This window comes from Palaemon carinicauda, chromosome 41, assembly GCF_036898095.1.
Source record: "Palaemon carinicauda isolate YSFRI2023 chromosome 41, ASM3689809v2, whole genome shotgun sequence".
Taxonomy (NCBI): Eukaryota; Metazoa; Arthropoda; class Malacostraca; order Decapoda; family Palaemonidae; genus Palaemon; species Palaemon carinicauda.
The window spans coordinates 29481698-29507255 of NC_090765.1; the positions used below are offsets into that span (position 1 = coordinate 29481698).

General features: G+C 41.4%; 2 protein-coding genes and 2 non-coding genes across 9 annotated transcripts in view; all 4 read left to right on the forward strand.

Moving 5' to 3' along the window:
* The window catches only part of LOC137632488 (F-box/WD repeat-containing protein 2-like), a 477230-nt gene that overhangs the window by 257954 nt on the left and 193718 nt on the right, over positions 1–25558 (forward strand). The gene's annotated exons all lie outside the window — the stretch shown is intronic.
* On the forward strand, positions 1102–1264 carry LOC137632708 (U1 spliceosomal RNA). Its single transcript, XR_011042096.1, has one exon. It is a non-coding gene; the product is annotated as a U1 spliceosomal RNA (small nuclear RNA).
* LOC137632381 (platelet glycoprotein Ib alpha chain-like) lies at positions 2851–3478 on the forward strand. The gene is made up of 2 exons (XM_068364316.1): positions 2851–3038; positions 3196–3478. The coding sequence occupies exons 1-2, from the start codon at positions 2851–2853 to the stop codon at positions 3476–3478; spliced, it is 471 nt and encodes a 156-aa protein (XP_068220417.1).
* On the forward strand, positions 8177–8369 carry LOC137632715 (U2 spliceosomal RNA). Its single transcript, XR_011042103.1, has one exon. It is a non-coding gene; the product is annotated as a U2 spliceosomal RNA (small nuclear RNA).

A 25558-nucleotide genomic window follows, 5' to 3' on the forward strand; every position in this document is an offset into this window, starting at 1 on the left:
GGTAACAGCTCTGATGGGTTGCAAGGAGGCCTGTATAGGAGTTCTGGTTGCAGCAGGAGATGCACTGGTGGTGTGCGATGTGTTGCTCTTGGAAGGGGTGGTTTTGGCACCTGGACGAGGTTTACACTTGATCTCTGGTAGGTCAAAAGATCCGTGTATATCATAGTGGCTTCATACTTTCTCTGATGTGAACTCACAGTTTCTACAGTTGCATTTGATCTGGTGGCTGGAGAAAAATTCATCCTGGACAGTACTGCTCTTGATTCCTACAAGAGTGAGTATATTGACTGTGCCATTCCTAATCCTTGCAAAAATTACATCTACTGTTCTCTAAGTGCTTCTTCTTGCAGTGTCTGTATCTGTCGTTTAAGTGACAATATGCCCAGTCACCTAAATAGTAGAGAGACATGACAGGCACAGGCGGGAGACTTGGTGTCCCCTGTGCCAGGTAAGCAGGTACTTGTGTTGGCAGAGATCTTCTCAGTCTAGGAGCTGAGCTAGGACTAATTGAGGGAAATGAAGTACTTAGTGGAAAATTTCTTTTTAAAAATATTTCATTTTATCCCAAAGATAATTATGCAGAATTATACTTTCACTAAACCAGAATGTTTGTTTTGCAACTGATTAGAAGGTAAAATTACTTATTTCCCATTTAAGCAGTTCATGATTTCATCCATCTTTTCGACTGTTTAGAGATTTGACGAGGTGCAAGTGAGGAAAGAAAGCGTGCCATCACGAAAATGACTTATTATGAAGCAACATTTGCGATAACATGATCAAAATTCTGTCTATTGTGCTACGAATTATCACTCATTTCAAAATATTCCTCTAAACTGTGGTATTATCTCTCTCTCTCTCTCTCTCTCCACCCGTCGCACAAAGTATGAATGTTATATATTTTTTTTTATAATTATTGTGTGAGTAAAAGATTTTTAAGCGTATTTTAGATTATTTTAGTACACCAATTTCTGTACTAAACCATTTATATTCTTTAGACAAGGTTTAAATTCCTTAATTGATTAATTAAAGCATTATTCTTTGTTGTTTGATAGACAGTATTCAGTCAACGGAGTGTTGTGTTCAGATGATGGTGGAGAGAGCATACTTACCTGGCACAGGGGACACCATGATCACGAAGGTGGTTCCCCCAAGTTGAGGCTCACCATTGCACTCCGGTGGTGCTGACCCTTGCGATTGACCCAAATGTGGTCAACTCGGGTGCGAAATTTTTGGTAGCGAGGGACTGCGTTCGCGCTATCCCTCTAATAATGCTCAATATGATTAATATTAACTTCTGCATATATGAGACTTGCGAGAACACCGCATAGTTGGTACTGTTTATCAAAAATAAATCAGATAATTCCATCATTACTGATCTTCAATAGGGGCACTTCCAGTGAGAAGCCAATTTCTTTGTTTATTAAGTATCATTCAAAGCGTTATATTATAAACTAGTTCCCCCTGTTAATAAAATAAATAACTTTCTTTTAACTACATCTTGTAAAATCTTCAATCCAGATTGGCTATAGCTTTCCAATGGTCGACATAATTAAAAGTGACTGAACTGTATTAGAAGAAAACACGACTTTTTAGCTTTATACACATATTTTTCTTTCATTTTTTTTTTTCACATCAATGACTATCTAAACCATTGTCATATAGAATAGATGCACACTTACTGCTAAGGTAGTTGGAAAGTTTAAAGGTGACAAAACCTTCACTCTTATACAGAACCAATATAAATTGGAACTTCCTGGGTCAGTAAACCAGGCAGTTTGGTTAGTGACATCCTCCTTTCTATGAATGAGACTCCCATTAAAGACTGATTTTTCTATCAAAATAATTTATATTCTTCCTAACCATAAAAAACAAGAGACCTTGAAGTTACACTTCCCACTGCAACCACTCTGCAAGTCTAAGGCCAAAATTAAGATAAGTGTGTTTACCTTGTAGAGAACCTAATCACCAGGTTTGGTAAGTCAGTAGTAGAATACCCGGAATGCTTCTCCTGGCGGGGGGCTTTATTGATAACATATTACATCCCTGAAGAGATGTCAATTATCATCGGTAAGAGGTCCTCAAAGAAGAGTTCAGTTTTAGCTCTGCCCATAGAGCAGTTCTGGTTTTCAATAAGCTTATCCTAAAGAGCTTTATTGGATTTGTGGCTCAGTCATAAGAGTACCAAAAAAAAAAAAAACGGTCTTCATTTAGAACCGTAAAGAATAGTTTTAGTAATAGTAACAAGTCCTAGTGAGTAGAAGAGACTGGGAGAGGAAGTGAAAGGATTGTGAGTAATAGAGAAAGGAGCAGTTATAAAAAGAATTAATTTTTGCTCATGGGGTGGTGAGCGAGGGAATTTAGGGTGGTAAGAGGGATAGGTTAGTCTGGGAGGAAAAGAGGACTTGGGGAGCTCAGACAGTCGGAGTTCAGCTCCCACACAGGAAAGAGCTCCCAGCCAGCAATTGCCCAGCAAAGGGGACACCTCAAGATCATCCCCTACACTGACGGTCATCCTTAGACTTGTCTAGCTGTTTTTATTCAGCTAGCCGAGAATTAAGCGCCGAGTCCAGTCAACAGGCTGGCTAAAATTTTCAACTGTACCTCTTGACTGTCGACTTACATATGAGCATGCTTGAGGTTGAGGGTTTCCGTGAGAAGAGAGACCAATCTTTTAAAAATCTCCCATGGCGATGCACACTTGCTCATGACAGCCACCTCGTCCGTTACTACAGTAATTGTCAAGAAGCCTCCTCTCCAGATTGTGACCATTAATACTTCAGAAAGAGAACATTGTAACCCCTATCCAAATTCACCTTTGATAGTGATGACCACAGCATATATTGCAATGCAATGACTGTGGTTTCACACATGAATAACTTTTCCACGGAAAAAAAGACTCCCAACAGTACATCTAAATGGCCGATATCCTCTACATCTCCTACCCTTTCTCCAGTTCCCACTCCTATACCTGTCACATCACCTTCCTTACCTAATCCTTCTACCACCTCTCCTACTCCTGCTCCTGCATCTCCTTCAACGTCAGTGGGACCCCCTACTGCTAAGAGGAAGCGGAGATCCAAAAACACCATGCACCTCTTCAACTGTGAACACCTGACCTCATTCAGCGGACAGCCACCTGCCATATTGTAACTGCTCCAGCTGTCTGACAGAGATTTTCAATGCCCTTCCTTTCAGAGGAGAGCCCTCACTTGAAGCAGCCGATTCACCAACAGCAGCTGCCACCTCACCACCACCAGCCACCCTACCAGTGTCTGTCCCCTCACCAGCAGTAGCCACCCTACTTGTGACTGTCATCTCACCAGAAGCAAGCATCCTATCAGCACTGCCCACCATACCTAATCAGCAGCTTCCCAAGTTCAAGTTGCCAGCAACTGGGGATCATCTTATGCAGCAGTGGCACCAGCAAATCCCACGCTCAAGATTACTGCCAGAACCAACCTCAAAGGTGACCTTATAATCACCTTGAAGGACCAGGACAGTGTCAGCCTTCTTTAGAGGGATGCCTCCCTGATGTATCTGGACCCTATTAATAGGCTTAAGAAGAGCAGTGATCTACAACTATGCAACAAAGATGACACTGCATTTTATCACTATCCTTCAAATGTCAGCGGTTTGGACACCAAAAAGAAGAATGCAGGACACCAACTGTCTGTGGTGTTTGCAGTCAACGATATCCAATATAGAATGTATAGATACACACCAGGAAGGAAGGGAAACCTTTCCTAAGTGCCCCAACTGCGCCCTTTCCCATCAGGCCTCGAACAGGTGGTGTCCAGAGTTCCTGAGGAGAAGTGAGGCAATAACCAAATCACTGGCCATGACAGCAGCAGCAGTTTCTATGCAACCAGCCACCTCTACAACAACAACAGTACCAACTCAGCCACCTATGACGCAAAGTCCCACGTAGCAGGCTTAACCACCAACCTGCCACCGTCCCTGCTCCTAATCCAGTTCCTCCTGTACCACCACCTTCTCAAGTTCCTTCTTCCTCTCTTACTCCCCACTCTTCAAAAACCTACCATTCACCCACCAACTTGACTCTCTGCCCCTTGAAGAAATAATTTCTGTCCTCCTCTGTCTCTTGTCCAGAGTCTAACACTCTACTCAAAATCCCCCTTCATGTCCAGACTCTTCTCCAATCCCTCCTTAGTTCTCGCTCTCACCTCCTCCTTGAGCAGAGACAAGTTATGACATAACTACCCTTGTTCTCTCCTACTAAAAATCCTCCTCTCCTCTCCCAGTCTTCTATTATTACTGGAACTTGCTGCTATAAAACTTTTACCTATTCCTAAAGCTTTTCCTTTTGGTTCCAGTTGGTTCAGGGTATTTTTTAGCCTGGCAACTACACTCTTTGGGCTGAGCAGTTGCGTCTACTTTCCTGGTCTTGGATGGCTATACCTGGGCAGTTTGGTTGCCATGAGAAGTCTCTAGTTCCTTTACAGATATGTTTATAAAAAAAAAAAGTTTGATTCCTACAGCTATGCTCCTGGTGCAGAGCAGCTGCTTGTACTAAGAGAACCCTCTGTGTGTACTCTTAGGGGATAGTGCCTTTTGCCAAGGACTCCTGCCTGGATGTAAAAGCCGGTCAATCTGAACAAATGAACAAACGAACGAGGATTTGGGAACTTTAAGAATGGAAAGGAACCTGGAGAAAAGTAAGAAAAGTCTTTAATGGACAAGGATTCTATTGATTAGATAATGAGTGCGGTTGACTGGGACGGGGATGAATTATGGGAAGGTGCTGGTACTCGTGTGGCAGAGAGGACTGGATCAAGAATGGCGGTAGGTCGGAGGCGAGGTATTCTATTTGCTTTGGGCAGTTGCTGGAGCTATGGCAGTTGCCAAGATAGATGCCCAGAGTGCCTGAGAAGGAAACCCACCACAGCAACTGCCAAGGTTCCAGCAGCTGCCCAAAGCAAAGAGGATATCTCGCCTCCGACCTTCTTGCTAAGCTAACACCATTCACAATCCAGTCATCCCTTCCACACCAGTACCAACATCTTCCCATAATCCTTCTCTGTCCCAATCAACTCCATCACTTCTCTAACCAATAGAATCCTTGTCCATTGAAGACCTGATAACACATTCTTCCTACTTTTCTCAAGGTTCCTTTATCTTTTTCAAGTTCTTAAATTCTCTTTTACTCTAGAATAACCCAACCTTCTTACCACCCCTCAGAACTCCATGAGCAGGAATTAATTCTTCTTTTTATAACTGCTCCTTTCTCTACTACTCACAATCTTCCCACTCCATCTCCCAGTCTCTTCTACTCACTGGGACTTACTGCTACAAAACTATCTCCAATTACTAATACTATTGTTTATCATTCTAAATAAGGACCTTTTTTTGGTGCTCTTACGGCTGACCCACGAAGCCAATAACACTCTTTAGAATAAGCTTATCAAAAACCAAAACTGCTCTAAGGGCAGAACTAAAGCTGTACTCTTCTTTGAGTACCTCTTACTCATGATTATTGATATATCTTTGGGATATATGTTGTCAAAAAAGCTCCCGTCAGGAGAAAACCTCCAGGTAATCTACCACTGACTGACCAAACCTGGTGTTTATTCTGTCTCATCTCTGTTCCCACACTGAAAGGTGCACTTTGATAGCTACAGAATCAGCTTACCCTTCTTATTCTTCTTGGGGTATTAAAGCCAACACTTGTTGTTGGCACGGGCCTTTCCCTTGGTTGGCCCGTAACGCAGCTTACCCAGCACAGGGGACACCAAGTCTTCCCTGCCCGGCTTACCCAGCACAGGGGACACTAGTTCCCTGTCAGATTAGTGCCAGCTTTCACCACCATGTCTGAACACTATCCAGGTGCTTGGGTGTGGAACCACCTGTACAAGCCCCAAAAACCTTACAAGGACAACACTAACGGAAGGTGCCGTTGTTTGAAATGTTATTGGTATATCGTTCACACACAGAACATCATGTGGAAATTAATTTGGATTAGTGTCAATTCCAAAGCAAGAATTCCCTCTCCCATCTGCCAGTAGGCAACTACATCAACTGCAAGCTCATATCAGACCAAGAGGAAAGGTACTGCAATGAGCATGGGACTTTTAGCCTCTTGAAGATAGAGGAAAAAAGTGCCGCGAGAGCTAGAGCATCTCCAGGTCACTCCCAGTGGTCCTCTCCTGACCTCCAAACACAAGCCTTGTGGACAGTCTTCTGCAAAGAAGAAGAAAGCTGAACCTCCTACGTCTACTGCTGATATACCACCGCCCATCAGCCTAACCTAGGTTTCCCCTCCAGTTGTCACTCCACTGCACACCACTCCAGAGCCTAATAAGGACACATCAGCCATGGAACTTGAAACTTCCACCAACATTCAGGCACTTGAACTGGCAAAGTCACATCTGCCAGATTCTAACTGCATCACGTGACTGACTCGGATGCTTGTTGAAGCTACTGCCTCTCACCCCTGGTGTAGAGCCTGCCCCAGAGGGAAATATTAGGGCGACATTGTGCAAATTTATCTACAAGCATGAAATTTGGCACAGATGTAGGTTAGGTCATACTGAACTCATTTGTTGAGGGCGCCAAAGCCGATGATCACTGGGTCCGCCATATTGGCAAAATCCAATATGGCCGCCACTTGGTTATTCATTTTACGATAACTTCAGGACTAAAGGTCATACATCACCGTGTAAAAGCACTTTAAAGGGGGTTTTCAACCTCAAGGAATCCGAATCTGAGCTCAAATTTTGCATAGCACATCCCATATGCTGAGTATACTTGCAAATTTTTTTTAAAAAGACAGATGTGAAGGGTGATATTTCAGACTTTGCTGTTCTATTGTGGTTACTTTCCAACATATTTATTTTTCTTTCGTTCTCATACCTACCAAACAGAATCTTACACTGTTTTGTCATTAAAAGTTGATTCAAGACATCTCATTTACCCCCTTAAATAATATTTTTATTTTTCTCCTCGGCTACGTGTGACGTGCTGGTGGTGATGAAAGAGACATCGACATGTGATTTATGAAAATGTCTAGTACCAACTGGCAGCTTTGTCGTCTCTGTCAATCTGACAAAGATGAACATTTACAATCACCAAAGAAGGAAGGAACTTTAAGTCTCGAAAGACACCTAAATGGATTCAAATAAATCAATGCTGTTCCTTCTGGTATTGCAGTGTCGTTGGAACAACTCGATGATGGTTCAGGAATAGAAAACGCGCTTTGATCGAATAATTGCAAATACCACAAGACTTACAGAAGCTACTGCAGTAGTTCTCTTGTGGGACCTGACGCAGGTCTTCAATCAGGAAAAGATGCCAGAGGAATGGAGAAGAAGCCTAATCATTCCCATCTATAAGGGGAAGCGAGACATCCTGGAATGTGGCAACTACAGAGGCATAAAGCTGATAAACCATACTATGAAAATATGGGAGAAGTTCATTGAGAAGAGACTCCAGAGATGAAACAATTGGTGAGGAACAATTTGGATTCATGCCTGGAAGAGGGGCTGTAGAAGCAATATTTGTTTTGAGGCAGACGATAGAAAAACACAGGGAGAAACAGAAAGGATTACATATGGTCTTTATTGAGATGGAGAAGGCATACGATCGAGTACCACGTCAGGAGCTGTGGAGATGTATGAGAGAAAAGGAGTCTCTGAGAAATAGAGATGTTGTCGGCACGAGAGCTGTTTTCCCTCTAATGATCTTCTTCTTGGGGTATTAAAGCCAACACTTGTTGTTGGCACGGGCCTTTCCCTTGGTTGGCCCGTTAATGATACGGGTTTACCCAACTTTATATACACATCGATCTTTAGAATATTCTGTCTGCCTTTTCTTGTTATCCATTGGAATTGAAGCTAGTTTAGTTCGAAGAACTCTTTGCCGTAAATATCAGAGCTACTTAGAACTGTATGATATACGATTTACAAGACTAAAGGAGATTCTAGTAACCACTTACTTATGAAAATGTGAACAGGTTTTGGTACAAAAGACTATTTTGGAACCTATATTTTAAACTTCAATATGCAATATACCATAAAATAATATTTCCATCAATATATTAGTTTGAATTTGATGATATTGAACAATATCTTTCAACAGTTATGCCCTTTTTATCCTCACTTTTAATCTCTAGGTTTCAGCAGTTGCTGTCTCCTAGTCTGGAGAACTTGAGCCATGCAGTATCGCTTCTCGGCCTTTTGGCTAAGATCAAAGTGTAGTATCTGTTCTTATCAGCTTAATATCTGATACGATCCCCATGTGGGATCTACGATATTAAACTGATTTTTGGGTCTTGGCGAAGTGCTAGGGGCTTGCTCCACCTTTGCCGCGGATCGGCCCGGTATTGCAGTACCTCCGGGATCGGTCCACTCCCCCAGGGGAGAAAAACAAACATCATAACCAAATGTCCAAAACATTGAATAAATTGCTATAACAGCAACATTCTTTCTAGCTGTTCATCTTTTATAATCTTTATTCTCTTTACAAATATACACCATCAACATTAGTTGATAATAAGAATATGGCAAAATACATATACCAATTACTCAAATGTTATATTTTCTCTCTTTTACCTAATCATTACTGAACTTTTTTAGTAATTTTCCGCCTCATAACTGAGTCTCATTTAAAATATGCAAATATCCATAAATTCATGAGTCCTATTATTATTATTATTATTATTATTATTATTATTGTTATTGTTGTTGTTGTTGTTGTTGTTGTTGTTACTTGCTAGGCTACAACCCTTGTGCGAAAAGCAGGATGCTATGAGGACCAGGGGCTCCAACAAAGAAAATAGCCCAGTGAGGAAAGGAAACAAGGAAAATTAAAATTCATAGGAAGACTAACGACATTGAAATAGATATCTCATATATAATCTATAAAAACTTTAATAAAACAAGACAACAGTGTGCCCGAGTGTACCCACAAGCAAGAGGCTATGACACTACCCAAGACTATAGAACAATGATTTGATTTTGGAGTGTGCTAGAAGAGCTACTTAGCATAGCTAAAGAGTGTCTTCTACCCTCAACAAAAGGAAAGTGGCCACTATGCAATTACAGTGCAATAACCCCTTGGGTGAAGAAGATTTGTTTGGTAACCTCAGTGTTGTCAGGTATATGAGGACAGAGGCGAGTAAGTAAAGAATAGGCCATACTATTCGCTGTGCGTTTGTGTAGGCAAAGGGAAAATGAACCATAACCAGAGATAAGGATCCAATGTAGTACTGTCTGGCCAGTCAAAAGACTATAAGTCCAGTGGTAGTATCTCAACGGGTGGCTGTTGCCCTGGCCAACTTACTACCTACTGTACAGCATTAGAAGTGCTGTGTCGAGTCCTATCGAGCCTTTAACTCAGTTTCTCATATTCACACTGAGTCTATGCTTTGCAAGTTCAGTTTAGTTCAGGTAGATTGCCCGGAAGTTTTTCCAGACAGGGGCTTTTTGGACAATGTGCCCTAGCCCCAGGTTATTTTCCTAGCTCTGCCCATAGAGCGATTGTGTCAAAGAAACTTTTATGAGGCACTCATAGTACCCCTAGTTCTACCCATAGAGCTTTGTCTATTGCTCTGCCCTTAAAGCTTTAACTATTGCTCTGCACTTAGAGCATTAATATTTTTCTTAGCCCGAAGGCCAAGTTGGGTAAGTGGCTCACCCCTGAGCTCTCTTAAATCGGTCCCTTTCAGGAGCCGGAAAGAAGAGTTATAGTAAGTAGGAGAGACTGGGAGAGGAGCGAAGGATGTTTTAGTAGAAGAGAAAAAAAGCAGTTTCAAGTATAAGTTCTTATCTCTCCTTGAGGGTTGGGTTTGTCTTTGAACTTTTTTGGAGGAGGGGGAGGATTTGGCGTAAAGTTTGACTGATGACAGGGAAGTTGAGGAGGGATCAAACCTGGGTGACAAGGTGAATTGTAATGGGAATCATGTCTTGCAAGGACATGGTGTAGAAATGTTGGGAGAGATATGAAGGGAATAGGGTAGGAGAAGGATTTGGGCAAGGCGTTGGTGCTGGAGCAGTGGGGTTTGGTGCAGGGACAGTGGCTGGACTGATGGCAGTGTTTGGCACAGGAGCAGTGGATGGTTTCGGAGGTGGTCTTGTAAGTGCCATTCTTTGCGAATTTTGTTGCTGTGCCGGTGCCTTCTTTGCAGTGGTAGGAGTGGGGGTCTCCACTGCCTCCAGCCTCTTGAGATGCTCTGGAGTGTAGTGAGGCCTGGCACAGTTGGCACACCTAGGCAGGGTGTCCCTTCCTGTGTTGTGCACATCAATGCAATCTTGCGATGAGTGCTTGCCGCTGGAGACCTCACAGACCGGTCGGCTCCTACAGCCGGACTTTTGGTGACCAAAACGCTGGCAATTGAAGCAGCGGAGTGGATCTTTTTACGAGGTCTCTTAAGAGGAAAGTCCCCCACTGTCCAAGGTCGAAGGACGGTGGTATGGGTCCTACGAAGTTGGCGATGACTGTCCAACTTCCGTTAGACTTGGTCAATGTTCCTGCAGTCGGTTGGTGACTCAGTGGAGGCAAGTAGGTTGTTAGGTAGGTGGGTGCTTTGCTTTCTTCTCTTTGGCAGCAGGTGGGCCTGGGGAAGGTGCAGAGGTGGCTGGCATATGTGTGGTGGTTGGTTGTTCCTTGGGTGCAGCTTCTGGGGGCTGTGGTTGGTTTCTTTGGGTGCAGCTTCTGGGGGTTGAACGGAAGCCAGTACTCTTGCAGACACTTTGCACAGCAACGCTCTCAGTAGTGGGGTCGTTCTGTAGGTGGCGTGCAGAGGTAGGCAGTTTTTGAGAGCTGGTGGGGTGTTGAGAAAATACTGGTATTCGGATCTTTGTAAATTGGCGCAGTCATATCCGAGTATTTTGGTCTAGTCTCCTGCTCCTTGAAGAAGGGGATATATGTGATGGTGAGGACGAAGCAGTCAGAGCACTTGCATTTAAGGTTGTGGTGTTACATCCCTGGGTCATGTGGCACAAAACCATCATGATTGATTAGATCCTCTCTGTAAGTAGAGTACCATTTGCAGTCCTTGCAGTTGGGACTTGAGATATCATCTGAATATAGTCTTCTGCAGTGGCAGAGCCATTCAGGATATAGGTCCCAAGCAAAGTCCTTTAGCCGTTTAAATGACACAAACATAATGGCTGAGGAATCCTGGCTGAGTTAGGAAATCCAGAGTTGGCAGGGGAGACTGGTGTCCCCTGTGCTGGCAAAAGAGATGTCTTTCCTGGTCGAGAGCCGAAATGAGACTGATTTGCAAGTTGCTTTGTTGCTTACAGATTGTCCAGTCTACATAGACTGAACACGGGCTCTTGCGTTGGCAGCCCGTCGAGCAGGCTCCCGGCTCACGAGAAACCTGCTCTAGTTTTCTGGAGCTCTTTTAAGAGCATACTATTCTTAACAGGCAAGAGTGTTGACTACAACAAAATATATTGCAGGGCCACACCACTCTCACATGATTGATTGCGGAGCTGCTCAGCTCCTTGAGCATAGCTGCGGTTGCGACCGCTCAGCCCCAACAGCATAGCCGCAGAAGTTTTCATCCACCTAGCCTTGCAACCACTCAGCACCTTGAGTATGGTTGCAAGTGCGGTCGCTCAGCACCAAGAGCACGACCGTCTGTGGACCAAGAAAACTCAGTCCAATTGGAACCGAAGTGAAAAATTTTAGTAGTCGGTAAAAGTATTGACAGTAGTAAGTTCCAGTGAGATGAAAGACTGGGAGAGGAGAGCAGGATCTAAGTAATAGAGTAAAGGAGCAGTTTAAAGCATAGGTGCTTATCCCTGCTCAAGAGGCAGTGTAACTAAGGTGGAGAGGAGGGATTGAACGTTACTATCAGGAGTCTTAAAAAGGGAAAAGACTTTAATTTTGAGCTGTGCTATTAAGGGGCCAGCTTTTCCGGTGGCAAGTATTCAACTTGGGCAATGATGGAGGGGATTGAATGAGGGGAGGGAGGGTTCTGAATAGGATTGGGATTAGGCTCAGGGATGGACACAGGAGCAGCAGGTTTCCTCTGCGGCTTTGGTTGTGTCGTTGTTGTGGTCTCTGCAGTAGGGTTGGAGGCTTACTGAGGCTTCAGTCTTTTTAGGCGTTCTGGACACCTTTTGTTCCATGCATGATGTGGTTGGGAACAATTGGGGCACTTTGCCTGGGTTTCTCTTCCTTCATTGTGAGCGTCAATGCAGGTTTGCGTTGGATGGTTTCCTCTGCCGACTATTTGCAAGTTGATACACTGGCCCTAGAACAGACCAGACATACTCTCTTAAGTGATATAGGTGGAGTTGTATGTAATTGTATGTCGAGAGCTAAACTCTTCGGGAATCCACTAATTGAAGGTCTAGGAAGAATGGTTTTTAGTAACGCATTTCCCACTGATGGTAAAATAGCTGAAATGCCCATGTCATTTTTTTTGCACGATGTACTGACATCCACCGCGACTGTTAGACATTGTAAGTTGCCTGACCACTCAAAATGTGCCGAATGGACACTTCTTGTAAAAGGGGTCAGTATTAGATTTTCATATACAAAAGTCACTGGTTTTTAAGACAATTGCCAAAAAACAAATTCAGCATGTTGCACATTACAATTATTTTATTGTACAAAACTGCAATATATGTATATTTTCTTTTTTGTTTTGGAAAACAGTACAGTATTTTCTGATGGCATGTTATTTTACTGTTGATCCTGCTTGCTCTGACCTCGACAGTACAACAGTATGATTTTCAATGTTTTAACATTGAAAATCATACTGTTGTACTGTCGAGGTCAGTACTTGAAGTGGTTTTTAATAGCGTTGGGTAGCCAGTGTTATATGCAACACTACATCAGGAAAATCGTTAACAGGTAAGTTTTACCATAACATTCATTTTTATCATTTAGTTACCAGTTTTATATGAATTGTATGTATAACATGAACTCTACAACTGCAGTTGGCGATATAAATTTCACTCATTTTGAAAAAAGAAAAAATCCGAAACTGATGATGGTCGTGTCAAAATCCTTCTGGCAGCAAAAGAATTGGATGATTCTTCCATCATCTCATGAATAAACATGCACAGCAGGTTATTCAAATACAATCAAAAGCCTGTTATTCTGAGGTCCAAGCGATCAATGAAAACTAATAGTGAGCCAGTTTCTCAAATAGGTTGAAAAGGAAGAAAGCAGTTATAGATAATAAGAGGCCCAGAGAAAACAAGAAAAGTAAGAGTTGCAGCATCAATGACATAGAAGGGAAATATGTCGTCTGCGACAGAGCAAGAGAGAGTAGTAGTGGTGGAAATTGGGTGGTGTATAAAATCTTTGTCTAACAGAGCAGCATTATTCATTAAAGCTTACAACTTTTTGAAGGATAAAGTTATGGCAAGATGTGTTTTTCTGGATAGGCCTACAGCTGGTATGTGTTTGTTGCATATCAATTGTCACGAGAATTGCTTGGAGCAATATATTATCTGAAAATGTCGATCTATAAATTTGGCAGCCAAAATTGATTTTAGCAGCCAACATGTGTATGGTAGTGTCGATCTAAAATGTAACTGTTACAGTGATACTCCCATTCATTATTTCATCAATACTAACTAGGAGAGAGATCAGCATATAGATAACAGGCATACCAAGGTCCTTCTACTCAAGTATTTAAGGGACACAATCTGTTCCACTTATCTTGATGACAAACGAAATTCACAGATGGTTTATCCCAGGTCTCCTGCGCAGTAACATCACAGAGACTTTGTGCTCATCTGAAAAGTATGGTCCACAGAATTGTGTACTGAATCTACTCCATGAATAGAAGAGTTATGAGTTTGGCCTAGATACAACATTTAGCACAAGTGAGGTTGCTAGTCTTTCAGCGGACTGTTACAGATCATGTAGCCCACAACAGGAGATGAAGTTTTTGAAGAACTTGTATCTAAACACCAGCAACATCAAAACTAATGAATGGTTCGTGAAGTTTGGCAGAGAGTTTCACTTTTTGACTGTATCTTGACACAAACTGCACATAACTTTTCGAGATTAAGATTGCTATACAATCCTATATTAAACCTCCCAAGGTTGTTGCATGAATCATTTAGATGACTAGACAGAAAGAATCAGAAGCCTAATGGAATCTCCTTAAGCATGAGAACGATCACACACACACCTAGGTTGACTGGACCTTGTCTCCAGTCAAAGGCGTTCTGCTTCAAGGTCTTAGCCCCCAAGGGGTGTAGACTCAACCGGTGCAGTCTGAGCCTCGCAAGATATCAGCCCAAGAGAATCTGCATTTTAAGAGTTTTTCTCTGCCCTGAGAAATCTTTTCTTTTTTATTATTATTAGCAAACTCATGTGCAATAGAATCAGCTCACTCAAGACGCAGACACAACCACCACCAAGCCTTTATAAAGGATGTGCAGTCGTTCAGCCCAGAGAGCATAACTTCGGGGAGGGAGGTGCAGTCACTCAGCCCCAAGAGCATGACTGCTAGGAGGACCAAAAACCAGGCCCAAACTGGATCCGAAATTAAGAGTTTTAGTGGTAGAGAAAGTAGCAATAGCAGCAAGTCTCTGTGAGTAGGAGAGACTGGGAGAGGAGGGAAGGATCTTTAGTAGTAGAGAAAAGGAGCAGTTTTAAGCATAGTCGCATATCCTTGCTCAGGGGGGGGGGGGATACTTGGGAGGAAAGGAGGGTTGAATGATGTAGGAAGGAGTCTATACAAGGGACCAAACTTGAGCTACAATCTGGAAAATTAATGGGATCAGCTTTTCAAGGGGCAAGGATTCAACTTGGGAGATAAGGGTGTAGGTTGAAGGGGGTGGGGGGGAGCTTGAATAGGATCAGGATTGGTGACTGGATAGGAGCCTTAACAGGAGTGGGAGCGGTAACTGGAGTAGGTGGTTGGTGGATGTCGTTGGGGTCTGGAACATGGAGCCCTTTGGGGCTGTGGTAGGTGGGACGGTGTTCAGTGCTTCCAATCTCCTAACTCGCTCTGGACACTTCGAGTTCCAGGCGTGGTGGGGAACTTTGGATGGGTCTCTAGCCCATTCTTGTATGCATTAATGCATTCTTAAGTAGGATGCTGGCAGCTGCAGACTCCACAGACCGTTCGGCTTCTTCAGTCAGTCTTGTGGTGGCCAAATGTTTGGCAGTTAAAGCAGTGTAGAGGCTCAACTTCTAAGTCCACTATGGGGAAAATCCCCCATTAGTCCAAGGTCTAATGATGTTGGAATTTTCCAAGGTTACTATGACTCTCCTGGTGGGTTGTTTGTGGCTGCCCCGACAACGTACTACATGATGGATGTTGCTGCAGTCAGTGATTAAAGACAGCGGCATATTGGTGGGGAAGTCAGAAACAACTGCCATTCTTAATTTCTTAACTGTATCCAAATAGGTCAATGAGACTTCCTTCTGAAGACATCTGGAATTTTCCTGGTCTTCTGGGGTGATGATCAAGTCACCTTAAGATTGGTTCTGGCTTTGATCTTGATGTTTTGGTTCGTTGTTGCAATGACAGTCACCGCTGCATAGGAGGATCAACATTTCGCAGATGGTAGCTTGAATTTGGCGGCTGCTTCGGATCAAGTAAGCAGGACATGGCTCTGGGTCAGGTTCTACTGCAGGGGTGAGAGTGGAAGTGGCATCTGCAAGGAGTTGAGTCTGGCACCTGGAGCAGTTGCATTCTGACAGATGTGACTGCCAGATCAGGTGCCTGGGTGTCAGTGGATGGATCCATGGCTGAAATTGGGGGGCTGGAATGGGATGAGGGTGCTGGAGAGGAGTCCTGGGATGAGATATTTTAAGGTGATATGCTTGTTCTGCCTTTTCTCCTCTTCACAGTGGGAGGCTGCACTGGAGTGGGAGAGGAGACAAGAACGGTGGGAGGCCCTCTTGAAGTGACGTTATAAGCACGAGGAGAGGTGTAGAGAAGTGTTTTCAAGGTGGTTGAGTTGTCCAGGGCTTCTAACATCCTATCAAGTTCACCAGGAGTATGGAAGTCAGCAATGACAGTAGGAGTTGGCTTCAGTGGTAGGGCTTCTTTGTACAATGGGGGCTCCCTGTTTCTTCTAGTCGTAAGGCGGTACATGAAGTCAGGGTACAGATTGCTCAAGTCACATCTGCACCATAATTTGTGTTCAACAAAGCCATTTTTGTATTGATTAGCTTATCCCAGCTCATCAGCTAAGAAGAAGGCATTAACAACAGTGGCTACTCGGTGTTTGTGTATGCTGTGCATTTCTCACAGTCATTGCAAAGGGCTTGGCAGTGGAGGTGGTGCTTGTCATAGCAGAAACTTGCTGAAGGTGCTTGTCTGTTATTCAACAGTTGACTGAAAAGCTGAAAATTTCAGCCCAGGAGAAAAGTGGACTCCTGGAGAAAAGAGCTAGTGGAGTCTAATGTCGACAATCAGGTGGTGTTTGTCATGTGGTACAAATGCTGGAATGGTGTAACTTGGGAGACATAGACGATAGTGAACTGAGACTACGCTGAGTTCAGCCCAACTTTTCTGAAGACTGGTCATGATTGTGCAAAGATGCCTTTGGACTACATTTAATCAATCAGAAATCCATTTAGTGCTGGAATTAGATTTCAGAAATCACTACTGGCACTGAAGTAACACAAGAAGCTGTTAACAGATTACTCTAATGCCCGAAAAGTGTTGAGAAAAGTTATAAAGATTTTGTTAAAACTGCAAGACTTTTTTTTTTTATTTCTACTCGGTTAACAGCATAGAAATCAATGGTGAAAAAGGATGCCGCAGAAACAGTTAGGTAAATTGACTATGTTAGAGGAAGAGGGTAGCCTACAGCATACTAGAACTCCTGAAGTATGAATTGACTTCCTCATCAGTGGTTGTAAGTATGGCATCAAATTGAAGAAGCCCAATAAAGCCTCCTTAATCTGGGAACTGGTCAGTCAACTTTCACAGGAGATGAGGAATGTAAAGACTGATGCTTAGATGACTTCGTGGCACTTAAGCAAAACCTACCGATGAATAGACATTTTTTTATGTTCATAAAAGTATTAATCAAGCAATTAGAACAAAGAGAAGCTTTAGAACAAATCACTATGACCATTAGGTCTGACAATTGGAAACCGTGTCGTTCTTGCAATGTTCTGGAGATATCATCACCATCATCTCCACCTATGCTCAGTCAGGTTTCACCAGTTGCCTCTATCTTGAGCTCTTAAATCATTACTTCTCCATTCATCATCTCCTACTTCATGCTTCATAGGCCTCAGTCATTTAGGCCTATATCTTCCAACTCTTCTAATGTCTTGTGGAGCCCAGTTAAACATTTGCTGAACTAATCTATCTTGGGGAGTGTGAAAACCATGCCCAAAACATTTCCATGTATCCCTTACCATGATCTCAACGGTACAGGTAGGGTAGGGTTGACAAGATCAGGACCCATGGAGGGTTTATGGTGTGGTATCGGACAAGGTATCCTCTTTGGCTTAGGTGGCTATTGGAATTGTAGTAATTGCCGAGTTAGATTTGCTGGTGGGATGTTTATCATAGCCGCAATCCTTTTCAAGCACCCTGGACACTTCATGTTCCAGGCATGATGAGGGAGGGTGCAGTTGGTATTTTCAGGAAGGGTTTCATTGCCTTTCTTGTGGGCATCAATACAGATTTGGGTTGGGTGCTTATAACTGCATATGCCACAGATAATGGGGCCTCTGTTGTTAGATTGGTGGTGTCCAAAATGCTGGCAATGGTAGCATCTAAGAGGTTTAGTTTGAAGTCGTGTATGGGGAAAGTTCCCCATCTTCCAAGGTCTAAGGTAAGTGAGAAGGAGCTGATGAAAGTAGCAAAAACTTTCCTAGTAGGTGCTTCATCTCTTTATGTTGCTGTGCTCGACACTGGTGATATTCTTCAGGTTATGAGGGAATCCAAAGGCATTCAGACAGATATTTGCATATGATGGCTTTTCATTGTTTCCTTGCACAATCACAGAGTGTCAGGGAGGATTCCAGCTATAGTAGGCTAACACTAGTTTGATCCTTTGGTTTGATGACTATTTCTCCCTTGAGGTTGAGGCTGACGGTGACTTTGACGTCTGACCTAGAGGCTGCAATTCCAGCAACTGCAGCGTAGGAAGAGATGTGCCTGGTGGGGAAAAACTTGAATTTGAGAAGGGGCTGTCTTGATTCCTTGTTGGTGCACCTTTCCTTTAGTTCAGGTGAAGGAGTGGAGGCTATTGTCAGGGCAGAAGCTTGGTGAAGATTTTCAGTAAGGCAGCTTGTGCAATTGTAGTCTGACTGGTGGTTCCATTCTGGGTCATTGGACGTCTTCAGTGGTGTCTTCTACTTCCATGGCAGTTGTGGGGAGGCTAGAGGCTGTAAGTGGCTGTGATATTGAGGACAGTGGTCAATTTGCAAAAGCAGAGGTGTTTCTGAGAAGGCTGACCATGACTGGTGTTATGGGTCGAAACTGCAGAGCTGAACTGGTAGCTGGGGAGTCCTGATAAGGCAAGACCTTGTTGGGCGGGGTGGTGGTGGTGGTTATATCCTGGAACACCTGGAAGGCTAGTCCTTTTTTTTTTCTTAGTGGTAGAGTGGCTTCAGGAACCTGGTTTGGAACAGTGGTGACTGTAGAAGCCTGGTCTGGAATAGAGGCTGGTGAAGCTTCAAGATTCATCTTCTTCCGCTTTGTGTTCTTGAAAAGAGGTGGCTCCCTCAGTCCTCCGATGTAGTTTTCCTACATAATATCATGGTACAGATTACAGTTCATATCTGCACCAGATCTTATGGTGTGAGGCATTTAGATGAACATACCGTTTGGTTGACTCTTATTAGGAGAAAGGTGGTTTTTCTGTAGTAGTCTTGGTATTGTATGTGCGGCTGTATGAATTCATGGAGAGGCACAGCTGTACTCTAAAAGAATTGTAAATATCAGCTTAGCAGGAAATTTAAGCCAGCTAAGAAAGTCAGTGTCAGATATTATAGATTTGTTATTTGGGTAAATAACTATATTTTCTCCAAGTTTTAGTGGATGATCAACATTTTCTTGTTTCATGGAAAAAAAATCAATTAGGCGAGATATAAGAAAATAGGTTACCCAATTTTATACACACTACCCAGATAAGGAATCAAATATGGTAGTAAATCTATGGATTGTCCACATTTAAATCCATTGACATAATCCCATGTGATTAGAAATTCGACCAACTGAGCCAATCATCCCATAAAGAAATTTTGGGTATGTGGTTGCGCTAATTGAAGCCAAGTTTTCAGAAATGTAGGAATGAATTTGGGAGAAATTATTATTGTTCCCAATTATAACAAATTAAAAAATTATTAAAATTTGCAAAATGATTATCATAAGAATATCTAATAGAAATTTCTTTGAATTACCGGAAACTTCATATTAATTCACATAAAAGTATATGTAGGAGTCAAAAGTGCCAGTCGGAGAAAGTTAGGTTTTTGTGAACAGTTATACATTTGGAAATTTTTTAATTTTTAGGGAAATTTTGGCATGGTAGGACGTTTGACAAACTTGTTTTAATGTCTACCATTAAATAGTTATATATTCTTAAAGTATCAACATAATAAAATTAAACCTGCACCACATGTTTTCTTTAGTTGGTTTGTCAAGTCGCCAAAGGAGCCTCTCTCTCCTGTGGGGTCAGCCTCACTTTGTTGCCTCTATGTCAGTTACTGTTACACATTCATGAAGATAGGCAATGAAAATACCATGCAATTCATGGATGATGCTTTCAAGGTGAAGTATGATCTCCACATCACCATTGAATATTGCACTATAGTATTGGTAGTAATGATGTTTTAATAAATTTCTATTGCCATATGTACGGGGAACTATTGTAATAATGTTATTAATTGCCCATCACTCCCTATATTCCACTGTGGGCATCTACATCTGTAATGATTTGGAGTGAATCACCAAAACAGCAGCTAAAATGTGCTTAGAAACAAGAAAAAAAACTCATATTTAACTAGTGTGCTGTTTTTCTGCGATGTCAAATGGGTACAAATTTGTACGTTCCGTTAATTCCTGTCCCAATATTGTAGATACCAAGGTCTATAGATTAAAGAGGTCTTCTGAACCTACTCCAAAATATGACTTATGTTGGTAGCCTACAGACCATGACGTAATTGAGACCATACCGTGCCTAAGTGAGCTGTGGAAGTGCCATAAGAAATTAAAGGAACCACGTTTTCTGCTTTTGTTTCAATCTTTTCAAAGATTAATATTTTATTCTTTTAGGTAAATAGACGTTTGATTTCAATGAACAAAACACTTTACAAATTATCTAATACTGTTTTCTAGTTAACTAAGTATCACACTATAACGAAAGGAATATTGACAACCACATCAAGCAAAGATTAAAAATTTAATACTGGCTAGTACAGTGGTAACGTGTTTGCCTGGCATTCGCGTGGCAAGAGATCGATCCCCGCCCAGGGCCGTGAGTTTAAGCTGTTTACTGGGGAGGCTACTGCTGTGGTAGGGCACCACAGTGGGGGGTTGGGCTTGCCCGGCTGACGTTCTGGTGAGCATCTATTCTGATGGAACTGGAACTGAAACCAGACACCTTTAACCTTTAAATATATAAATGGCTCTTTCAGTATAGTCATAAACTACTATATCCAGCATTCAGAATAATATGCTTCCCATTCTGTATTCAGCCAAAAACGTGTAATAAATCCTTCACAATATCTAATAAATTAACTTTCAAGTTACAATTGTTATTATTTTTATTATTATTATTATTACTTGCTAAGCTACAACCCTACTTGGAAAAACAGGATGCTATAAGCCCAGGGGCTCCAACAGGGAAAATAGCCCAGTCAGGAAAGGAAACATAGAAAAATGAAATATTTTAAGAAGAGTAACAATATTAAAATAAATATCTCCTATATAAACTATGAAACCTTTAACAAAACAAGATCAAGAGAAATAAGATAAAACAGAGTGCTTGAGTGTACCCTCAAGCATGAGAACTCAAACCCAAGACAGTGGAAGACCATGGTACAGAGGCTATGGCACTACCCAAGACTAGAGAATAATGGTTTTATTTTGAAGTGTCCTCCTATAAGAGCTGCTTACCAAAGCTAAAGAGTCTTCTACCCTTAGGAAGAGGAAAGTGGCCACTGAACACTTACAGTGCGGTAACCCCTTGGGTGAAGAATAATTATTTGGTAATGAGGACAGAGGAGAATATGTAAAGAATAGGCCACACTATTCGGTGTGTGTGTGTGTGTGTGTGTGTGTGTGTAGGCAAAGGGAAAATAAACCATAACTATAGAGAAGGATCCAATGTAGTATTGTCTGGCCAGTCATAACTCTCTAGCGGTAGAATCTCCAATCTGTTTGAATATGCATCAAAATGGTATATAACTCATTCATTTTCTTTCTGCACACATCTAGGAATTTATTTCATAATTAGGATGGAAAAATTTTAGATAAGCATTTCTGCGCAATTAATACTGGGTGACTTTTCCGTTTTGTTACATCCCAAAATATTTATAAATTTTTTGTTTTAGGTGCTTTACTCAAAGTCATATCTGCCAACATGTATTAATGGGATCCCTACTGGGATCACCTGAAGATTGGGGACCCCAACACTCGCTGGGGTCGTTTATCTTCAGGTGGAAAAGAATGGGGTCTTGTTTCTTCAGGTGAGGAATTTAAATCTAAGAATGGGACTAACAAGCTAACTAACCAGTTTATAAGTTAATTATTATTAGTGTAATGACATAAATGAGACTAACCAATAAAAGTGCTAACCAACTTATCTATATGGTAGCAAATATACTTTTTTTTTTTTAAATTGACGTTATTTAAAAAAAAATCTTATTTTTCTTTAATGGCTAAGTGACTAAACTGGCTTCTATAAAAGATAATTATGTGTAGAAATTACAATTTATAGGGTATACTAAATTAAAAAGCAAAATTTCTATTTGTAAGGACTCATTTTTTTGCTAAATCTCAACTACCACTGCAAATTGGATTCAGAATAATATTCTAAACATTTCAGAAAAAAAAATTATGATTGATATTTACAGTTTTCTTATCAGAGAAATCTGCATGAAGTATTTTGAGGCAAAATACTTCATGTAACAGACCGTAAATCATTACCATAATTTTATCCATACAGAAACAGGAGTACACACACAGGCCATCGAAAGTTATTGGAACACGCATAAATCAAGAATTAAGAAAATGTATGGATGCAAGAGAGAATTTTAAATATATATTTACAGCAATTTATGTGGTTTGAAAGGTGTTTTAATGATACGTTCGCTTTTTTTTTTTATTGAAATTGCTTTTAGTAGAATATGGATTGTTTGTATACAATTGTTCTTTTTAACAAATATTTCATAAAGTAGTTTTAATAAATATATATTTTTTTTCATTTTTTTTTCTATAGTAGGCTATTATAAGACAAAATAAATCACCTGGAGACGTCAATAAGCTGGGGTCGCTTATATTCAGGTGAAGAAAATCAGGGTCTCTCTTCTTCAGGTGAGTGAAGTTGGGGTCCTTTATCTTCAGGAGAACTATTTGGGGTCGCTTATCTTCAGGTGATCCTAATACTGTTTTGCTTAATATCACAGGGAATTTGAGCACTGTGTGATAGATCTACATTCTTAATGGTTCTCATTGCCACAAACCCCCTGTGGATATACTGGACCATGCTCCTGGTCTACCATGTACTCTCCTGCCCCGTGCGTGGCTTCTATTCGGGTACATCCTGGACTAAGGCTGGCCATACATGTAAAGTACTGGCAGCACGGTTTGTCCCGCTGGATGGGACTGGCGCTCCTGTCAGGTGAGAAATGTCCACACATGCTACTGACCAAATCTAGTCTCGCCGTGCTTGTCATTTTCAACCCCCATACACAAGGATTGGCCAGTTCACGTCAGTCTCGGTAAAATCAGCATGCCAGTCCTTTGCATGTATGACCTGCTTAACTCATATTCCCTTCTTAAAATATGTGCTATCCATCTCCATCTTGATTATCTAACTAAATCATTCACATTGGGCAAACCTGCCACCTCATGAATTGCCACATTTGTTATATGCTGCTGTCATTTGATTCTCAAAATCCTTCTCAATGCTTTATTATCACAGGCAAGAAGTTTTGCATTAGTTGTTACAGTGCTGTAGCACGACTAGTGTCCATTATGGTTTGTATATTACCAAAATTATCAATACTGGTAAATTACTGAAAGTGATATATTGGTTATTGGTTTTACTACTTTATTGTTACCTATCATATATATGAATTACATAATAAGAACGAATGCATGCTTTTTTTTCTTTATGATTTTACTTTTGATTTGGAGAATAAAGTGGAAAAATAAAATAATTTAAACAGTTTTTATTTTGCACAAATCAATTTAAAAACATTAAATGTTTCATCTGAGTCAAAGTCTGTGTAGAGGAGTGTCGTAATCATCCAATCTTCAAGGAATTCCTCTTTTTCTTTTTCAAGTTTATGTTCTTCCTCGACATCCCTTTCAGGTTGTTTCTTCTTCTACAAAATATCAAACACACTGAGATGGGCTCGATGAGCAAGACATACATGATGAATGAACTGATTATCTTTACCAAATTTAACAATAAGTGAAGCTCCATCAGCAGTAAAACCCACAATATCATGATCCAAATGTAATACAAATTCACATTATCGTTTCTTGACAACTAGTGTGATTCTCTTGCTAGGCAATGAACCTTGAATGTGTAATAAACCGAGGAACCAATGTTTTTCCTCATCATGGACATTGATATTCATGAATCAACGATTTTGAGTTGTATACTCGTCTAGTGAAATTGAGTAACGATATCCTGCTTTAATTTGGGGAGAAAATTATTCAACAAGCCCAGCTTTGTTGGCTTCAAAATATTTCAAATCTAACTTCTTTACTTCATTTCCAGTAGTTGGAAATTTGTTATAAACAATTGTAGCGGAGTTACCTTAAATAAATTCACTTAAGGCAATTTGTTGAAAGCTGAAACCATCCTTGCATGTTACTTTTACAATAGCTTCCTTGGTGGATTTCTTAGGTGAACTGGCATTAAAGTTAGTTCTTTTTAAAAGAAACAGTAACTTCACTTTCGGAATTAATAGCATGTATTTTACTTAAATCTGCCCTCAACCCAGTTGTTGACCTTCCAACACACTTCAAAACTTCCTTGCTTTTCTTTGAAAAGTGCTTCCAAACATTTGACTTTCTTCGAGACATTTTGAGGCTATTGATGGCAATTTGATGAGACAAATGGTAAAGAAATTGCAGTGACGTTCGACAAGAAAAGCATAAACATTTAAAGAATTAACAACCTTTTTAAAAATCAAGTAGTTCAAAAATCCTTCTCGCAAATAACAGCAAGCTTTAAATTAGTAATGATGTATTGGTAATGTTAATGACCATCGAATTTCATAAATTGATAATTACCGGTACTTCATTGCCGGTGTTTGAACCCTAGTGCCCGTAAGTTAATATCGATCTTACAAGTGTAATGTATATTTTGTATTTGCTGTGACCTGGTATTCGATTTGACCTCCAAACTGTTTTTAGCTTGCACAGTGTTTGTTCTGCCCTCCCTATTCACTCCCTGAATTCCTTAACTAGTGATCCACTGCTGGTAATAATGGTTCCGAAATATTTGAAAGTGTGTAAGTTTAGTAATATCATTCCTCCGGTAAGGCATTTCGTCTGATCACCACTCTGAATTTCCATGACTTATCAATCATTGCTTGCATTTCAGTTATTATAACCCCTCAGATGCTGAAGCTTTGATGAGGATGGGGGGCTTAGGGATTAGCGGCTGGGCTCTAATGAACAGTGGGAACTACTTCCCACTGGACCTCGGTGCCCAGCTGTCGATCCAACTAATTCAGACAGCACTTTCTCTTTTACTTTTGGTTATTTCTTTTTTCTCCACTCTTCCTTTTGGGCTCGATATTGTTGACGACTTTGGTATGTTCGATTATACTTTGGATGCTGCTTTGGATTTGGCACCGTGTGGGATGGACGGCATTCCATCTCAACCTGTGTTAATTTAGATGCCATCACCCTCCGGCAGACCCCATTGGGTGCAGACCAAGTCTGTTAAGAGTCGGGCTCCAGTGATCCGGTTTTAAGTCACCCATATTTGTGGGTAATGGGTGACGCCAGGCATTGGAGTCGATGGTGGGAGGGGCTAACTACCCCCACTGACCAGTGTACGCCCACCTAAAGAGAGGCAGCCCCTCTGTAATAGAGGACTGGTCCCCGCTGAAGCCTCTTCTCGTGTTGGGCCACATGGGATAGGAGGACTGACATGCTCCGATAAGAGGTGGATAATCTGGCTTGCTCATACCAAAAAAAACCCACCCCTCTGTTGACGACCTGGAAAATACAAACATGGACCTCGGTACAGACAGCTCCAACCCGGGTTCTAATATTGTAACGTTGGAACCTTATATGCGTTATGGAAAGAATGATAAGAAAACACTAGAGAATAAGAGAGAGAGAGTGAGAAATGATGACAGTACACATAGATATAGAAAAGTAGAAGTATTACCTGGTCACTATGAAGTAGTGAACTATGAAAAATTTTTATTCTGGATTTTGAAAATGGAAGAA

Excerpts from the sequence above, each read along its gene's own strand:
- LOC137632381 (XM_068364316.1), top strand. The coding sequence starts at position 2,851 with ATGACTGTGGTTTCACACATGAATAACTTTTCCACGGAAAAAAAGACT. Across the intron at positions 3,039-3,195 it reads GCTCCTGCATCTCCTTCAAC|AGGAGAGCCCTCACTTGAAG; the intron begins GTCAGTGGGACC and ends CCTTCCTTTCAG.